General features: G+C 38.8%; 2 protein-coding genes across 2 annotated transcripts; both read left to right on the top strand.

The window, feature by feature from the left end:
- The first annotated feature begins 356 nt into the window (after positions 1-356).
- Positions 357-3,430, top strand: LOC135331460 (protein phosphatase 1 regulatory subunit 16A-like). The gene has a single exon (XM_064526633.1). The coding sequence runs from the start codon at positions 393-395 to the stop codon at positions 1,368-1,370; it is 978 nt and encodes a 325-aa protein (XP_064382703.1). The 5' UTR covers positions 357-392; the 3' UTR covers positions 1,371-3,430.
- On the top strand, positions 2,323-3,430 carry LOC135331458 (protein phosphatase 1 regulatory subunit 16A-like). Its single transcript, XM_064526631.1, has one exon. The coding sequence runs from the start codon at positions 2,384-2,386 to the stop codon at positions 3,368-3,370; it is 987 nt and encodes a 328-aa protein (XP_064382701.1). The 5' UTR covers positions 2,323-2,383; the 3' UTR covers positions 3,371-3,430.
- Positions 3,431-7,446: the final 4,016 nt, after the last annotated feature.

Here is a 7,446-nt window from a genome sequence, read left to right as displayed (position 1 = left end):
ATACCTCCTATGTCATATATGACTAACCTTTGTTTGCATCTCTGCTCAAACACAAGCAAAATGTAGATAGAGTCTTAGAAGCATGCATGGTTGGCACATTCCACACGCTTTGTAGACTAACTCGTTTCTTTGCCATCGCTAATGTTCTAGAGTCTTGTCTTTCTGGTAGAACCTGGTCTTGGTATCTAGCTCTTCGAGAAACTCTCACCGTCCAACTCAACTCATCAGAGATAAATCTAGGCACTATGCATCTGAGTTGTATTAAACATGGGTAATGAAAGTTAAGGTTGTACGCATGCGCAATGTTGAGGACGTCGTTATAAAAACGGCTCTTTAGCTGCAGCAAACATCTGAACAACAATTCTAAAAACAGAAAAGTGAAATTAGTTAAAATGTCTTCCACTAACTCAAAGACAAGAAGAATTAGCCTTGAAAGGCTGAACAAGAGGAGAATGAGCCTCCCAGTTCTCCCAACATCTGAGTCACTGGTCCCAGTCAAGACCAAAAAAGGAGTACACTTTCCTCTAGGAGTGTTAATGCAGCAAGCAGTCACTAATGGAGATCTAAAAGAAATTAAGCAATTGGTGAAAGACTTTGGGCCTGAGGCTATGAATGAGAAAGAACCCAGTGGCCTTCCTCCAGTCATGAGAGCCATTTTCGAAGGGCAGCTCGACTCCCTGCAAATGCTAATTAATGCTGGAGCAGATGTCTCAGTCCGTGATCTAGAAGACTGGAACGTACTCCATGTGGCAGCTGCAATGGACGATTACAAAGCAGCCGAGCTGATAATCTGCTCTTGCAAAGATATTGACACAATGTTGCACTCAGAGAACATGGCTGGGGAGAGACCTATCGATCTCGCTGAGAACATTGAAATGGCAAGGCTACTACTAGATGCTAACTTGACACACTTCAAAAGAGAATTGGAAAATCAAGTGACCAAATCATCTACAACTGATTCATCGATTGAAAGTGAAGATTCTGTGATCCAGCTCGTTCAAGACTACTACAGAAAGCACAATGAATGTCACTCTTTGAACACTTTCTTAAAGAACAATACTCCATATTGCTCACTACTGCATCTAGCAGCTACAAAGAACTATGCAAAATTAACAGAACTTGTATGTGCATCGCATCTGATATCGACTGAAACTCGAGACAAGAATGGCTGGACTCCTCTACATGTGGCCACATATTTCAACAACATCGAAGTGGTCCTAGTACTGATTGGACACAAAGCGAACACTAATGCACTCACTAACTCATTCGAGAAAGCTACTGACCTCAGTCATCACGAACTTATTCTGTCAGTATTGAGCACTCGCACACTTCCTCATAATCACATGAATTCTCTCATTGCAACTCAGTAATAATTATTTATTTTTCACCTGTTTGTGTGTTTCTTTGTGTTTGTACAATGTGATTTCATACAAATGAAGAATGGTGAGACTATAAGCTACCAATAGTTTAATTGAGTATTTGAAGGTTATTCAGAGGCATACTCATAGCCTTACGGCCTGCTAGTGCTGAAAGCCTGAAAGCCATAATTATTGTGGTTGGTTTAATCATAATGGTTTAATTGTTTTGCCTGGCATATATTGACAAAGTAGATGTGTTGATCAGCTAGTTTTGTAATGTAGCAGCATAGACGCTAGTATCTAAGTATCTATGGTGTCAGTGCAGCAGAGAAGGGAGGACACAATTAACCTTAGCCACTAATAATTATAATATTATTATGACAATTTACTTCATCCTTTTTTTCTTTAATACTCCGTATTAAACTGTAACAGAGAGAAAATCGTTTAGGTCATAATTATTACCTAAGGTTAACTGACAGTGCAGATTCAGTGCAAAGTACATATCCTGGCATGAGACTCAGAGGAGGTGGGAAGCACTTGACCTTATATAGTTAACTTGATTAAGGTCATTAATTGCTACCTTCTCTTTCTTGCTGAGTTTAGTTCTGTATGTCCTCGAGACCAGCTAGCTTTGTGTTAACCTCTAGACTGACAAGCCGCTCAGGTATCGAGGCTAGCTCTAGTCTCGTAGACCAGCCTATATTTCAGGGTCGGGTCCGTGAGACTAACTAGGCTAGCTTAATTAACAGCATTGTATCTTCCGCTTTTGAGCAAAATTGGCGAAAATAAAACCCAACTGAAAAATAAAGTTTTAAGCTTAGGCCCTACAGACACTAAAAACTCGGCTAGAAGAAGTACTATAATTATGTACAAGAAAACCAATAATTATTAGTTAATTAGTGCTTCTGGAAAATATGGGAGTGGTTAGCGAGTCTACTTCCTGACCACTGCAATTATAAAAAGGGCTCTTTCGCTGCAGTCAACACATCTGAACAACAATTCTGAAAACAGAAAAAGCCAAACTAATGTCTTCCAATGACTCAAAGACAAGAAGAATTAGCCTTGAAAGGCTAAACAAGAGGAGAATGAGCCTCCCAGTTCTCTCAACATCTGAGTCACTGGTCCCAGTCGAAGAAAAGAAGACCAAGAAAGGAGTACACTTTCCTCTAGGAGTGTTAATCCAGCAAGCAGTCACTAATGGAGATCTAAAAGAAATCAAGCAATTGGTGAAAGACTTTGGGCCTGAGGCTATGAATGAGAAAGAACCCAGTGGCCTTCCTCCAGTCATGAGAGCCATTTTCGAAGGGCAGCTCAACTCCCTGCAAATGCTAATTAATGCTGGAGCAGATGTCTCAGTTCGTGATCCAGAAGACTGGAACGTACTCCATGTTGCAGCTGCAATGGACGATTACGAAGCAGCCGAGTTGATAATCTGCTCTTGCAAAGATATTGACACAATGTTGCACTCAGAGAACATGGCTGGGGAGATACCTATCGATCTCGCTGAGAACATTGAAATGGCAAGGCTACTACTAGATGCTAACTTGACACGCTTCAGAAGAGAATTGGAAAATCAAGTGACTAAATCATCCACAACTGATTCATCGATTGAAAGTGAAGATTCTGTGATCCAGCTCGTTCAAGACTACTACAGAAAGCACAATGAATGTCACTCTTTGAACACTTTCCTAAAGAACAATACTCCATATTGCTCACTACTGCATCTAGCAGCTACAAAGAACTATGCAAAATTAACAGAACTTGTATGTGCATCGCATCTGATATCGACTGAAACTCGAGACAAGAATGGCTGGACTCCTCTACATGTGGCCACATATTTCAACAACATCGAAGTGGTCCTAGTACTGATTGGACACAAAGCGAACACTAATGCACTCACTAACTCATTCGAGAAGGCTACAGACCTCAGTCATCACGAACTTATTCTGTCAGTATTGAGCACTCGCACACATCATCATAATCACATGAATTCTCTCATTGCAACTCTGTAATAATTGTTTACTTTTCACCTGTTTGTGTGTTTGTAATGTGATTTGAAACGTTTAAAAATGGCACATTAAAAAGACTATAGGTAATTCATCTACTCCTGCTGCTAGTAATTTAATTTAAGTTACTCAGAGGCATGTCCATAGCCTGCTATACACTAAGGGTGTTTACAACAATGTTTGACATAAATTATTATCAATAGAGAAACAGATAGAAACATTATTACGTAAATGTGCAGTCAGAATCATCGACTTTTCTAAGATCTGATAGTCTTGTGAGCAGTGTAGTCCAATGTTACATCATCATGCATTTGCACATTTAAAGTTTCCAAGGGCATAGTTATTAAGTTATGATGAGAGATATCTGTCTAAGTTTGATACTTCAAATAAACTCTTTGGCCCTGATTAAACAAACCATGCACCTATACTCCTTAGTGACGTGAAATTGCTAATCTATTTAGTGACGTTTAATTGGCTCTACATGCATTTCTCCAAAATTAGTAAACACTAAGTAGATCTAAAGCGGATGCGACCGATTTATAAATACATAAATTAATGTTTGGCTGACTACGTGAACAAACTTAGTAACTGACACAACACTCAAAAGAACAACCAAATCAGCAATTACGTCACCTTGGTGATACACTTAGACAAAAATTTTTGGCAGATTGCAGTTGTTATGGACGATCAAGATGTGTTTTTTCCTCATACGGCGTGTGTACACATTATACATTCAGATGGTGTGGGTTTCCGCATGTGTGTTGCTCTTATCAACTAATGGACCATCCCTTTGTGCATGGGCATTACAAAGGTGGTATATATGTGAGAGGGTTTGAGCAACATCTTAACTATGGGGAGGTGCCAATATTCTGCTCGCCACCCAGAGTCAATCATATACCTAAGTTCTAGCTTCCACTGATTCTAAAAATGTGCAGGGATCTATATATACCATTACTTCCACACAAGAAACTCAAAACTTACGTAAAACTAGATGGTAAAACTGTGTGTATGACCTCAGAGTACAAGAGTACAGTTAAAAGTATGGTTTCTTTTTGGATTGTTTGGGCACCTGTTTTAGAAAGAGGATGCTATGGCAGGAACAGTGCATTAACCTGCCTTCATGAATACCGAGTAATGCATGCACCTAGACTACCAGTGAGACGCATGAATGTTATTAACATTCATTATTATGTGCACAATGCTCACAGTGTTGTACTGAAGGACACTAGTCTTGTATAGTGATACTAATTGACTCCGCACCTGTCTCGAGCTCTCTACAATAGTAAAATGAGTCACTAAAAGGATTGCATACCCCATAATTGAATGATTACATTGGGTAATGAATCGAACAGTTATAATGTAGGTTTTGAGTGCTAGGCTATGAGACAAGACAGTACCGAATGTGTACCTAAGCTTAATTTTCTTAAGTTAAACAAGCATGCTGAGTATTGTTTGTGAATATACGGTTACACATGGCTATATACAGCATAAGATAACACAGTGACTGTTTTATTCCTACATGGTTATATCGATGGGCTACTAACGATACTTTGACTTCTTTGTGAAGACAATATAGTACACATTTCCTAAAAAGGAACTATATAGCTATAGCTGGTGATCTATATTGTGTTTATATGTGACCTTGTGGTTAAATTATTGGCCTATTTGCTTCCTGCTCTTTAATGCGTTCACATGCATTCATCGAGTACAGCAAACCTAGACAGTAATATAATTATATGACTGGTGTAAGTTCATATTTAACATAATTATATATATAATTATGTACATGCATTGAAGTAAAGAGGTTTCGCTATGCAGAGATCTTCTCCTCTCTAATTCCTATGCAATGCCATGGCAACAGGTTAGCAAACCGACTCAAGGCTAACTAATAGAAACGCTCACAATATTTTCTTATGCTCCAATATAGAAACAAACACGAGAGAAAACATAAGACAACATTAGCTAACGGAGCAGAAATAACAACTACTATTATACTCGTATGCTATTAGTGGGAGCGTACAAACCAGTTGCATGGACAATAGAGTTTAGCTGATTCAATAGCAACCCATGGGTAATCATCCATCCAACGTACGTGCCTGTACTTACTAAGATGTCGGTGTATAAAGCAGATATGTTTCACACAAAGAGGGTAAGCTTGTAGGCTAGTTAGTCTCTCATCACTGCAAAAATGTCACTCAGTTTGTGTACTTGATTAGCTGCACATCTATATGATTTACACAATGCACATTACAAGACCATCAGATCAACTATAGTCTCTAAATCTGTATGACAAGAAGAAAATTGCATGTAATAGTGAGATGATCAATTAGCTCATTCACAATGGCGGTGGGATTATCACAGTAAAACATGTCTATTTCAGCAAGAATCGATAATGCAATGTTTGTCTACAAAATTGTCACTCGAAATGAATAAATTGCATTTTTTACCAAAACAAGGTCTTTGAACTGAGCGAGTTATGGACATACTTCTGTCGTCAAGAGATAAACAACATCACTTCATGAGTGTACCAATAGTGATGAGGTAACGTACACAAGAGTGTGCAAGTATTCAAGCTCATGTTGTGAGCTATTTGTACACAGAACCCAACAAAATGTACCCACAAAAACATGTTTTACAACATGTGCACATGTCATCACTGCCTTAGGCTACTATCTGCACGTACAATGATAATCAAAATCCTAGCATTCTTCAGTAAGCGTGCCTCTTCTCGATATTCAAATAATAGCCTGCCGAGAAGTCTATGCAATACTATTATTTGGCATGTTTTTCAGGTTAACAGACTGACGTCGCAGTGCTAATCGCTGATCACATATCTGTTATAAACATGCAATTACATTTGTTGTTCATAGCAAGTTCAGTACAAATTATGACTGTTAAAAACGCTCTACCGGTAGTAACTGTGGTTAAAGAGATGGTCAATGCTAAATCTTCCAAATAATGTAAGTAAGTGTAACATTTTAAGGTTTGCCAAAAATTCCCTGGAGGTTTAATCCATTATTAAGTTGAACAAATTGTGTCAGTGGGTACACCAACTTAAAGTGGGCACAAAACAGTGAACAACAAACTGTCAAAGTGTAGGTTTGGGTGGTGCAATAAACTGAGATAATTATGACAAACTATCATACCGCAAATTACATGAATACTAAAAAAATGCAAAAACGAAAACAATCATTCCTTCGTGGACTAGCATGCCCTCACAAAATGATTATGACTAATCATCACATAAAAGTACGTACGTATCTCTCCTAAATTGCATTGATATCAACACACGTGGATCATATGTCTCTTAAGGTGGAGCACATAACATAATCTTTGCTAGGCCACACCAAGTTGATCTTATGTTTCACAGACTTTTAATCCCCCAAAACAGACCAGGGTGGCAGGAAAAAAAAGGAAAACAGAGGCACACAAGCACACAAGAATACACACAAGCACACATACCCACATGCACACAGGCTGCTACACACGCAAAACACACCCATAAACACACAGCACACACACACACACACACACACACAGTTATATACATAACCATGTATGCAAACACCTACACCCACACTCAATACACAAGTACACGCAAACAGAAATGGCATTCCCAAATTGCATCAACAATCTACAATTTGATGGATTCTATTCAAAACAGTCGATTACAATACATATTTCATTTCAATCAAACACTTGCACCCACTTGCCTGCACGTACACACACATGCACATGCAGGCACATGACACATCCAGGATGTGAATGAATGATCTTATTAAACCATTCCCACCCCCACGAGGCCAACATGAATACAAGCTCGATGAACCACGGTGGAAGGGATCTTTCTCGTGCAAGAGGTCACTTGGCCGTATAATCAGCGCCACCTGAGTAAAGTTGTTATGGCACACTTACAAATTACATACCAAGGCCTAAAGAAAATCAACGGACCATTAATGAATTAAAAGGGATATTGTGTCTCTTTAAATTGGCCACTTTCATGCCTGTTATTATTTCATAAACATATTTAATTTATTCGTGATCCAGTTTCCTTCCTTCATCGATCATCGTCGCAAACAGTG

This window comes from Halichondria panicea, chromosome 2 (genome assembly GCF_963675165.1).
Source record: "Halichondria panicea chromosome 2, odHalPani1.1, whole genome shotgun sequence".
NCBI classification, from domain to species: domain Eukaryota; kingdom Metazoa; phylum Porifera; class Demospongiae; order Suberitida; family Halichondriidae; genus Halichondria; species Halichondria panicea.
Note: the sequence above shows the minus strand (reverse complement) of the source record. Positions and strands in the feature narration are given on the sequence as shown.

Coding starts and splice junctions, on each gene's coding strand:
- LOC135331460 (XM_064526633.1), top strand. CDS start 393: ATGTCTTCCACTAACTCAAAGACAAGAAGAATTAGCCTTGAAAGGCTG.
- LOC135331458 (XM_064526631.1), top strand. CDS start 2,384: ATGTCTTCCAATGACTCAAAGACAAGAAGAATTAGCCTTGAAAGGCTA.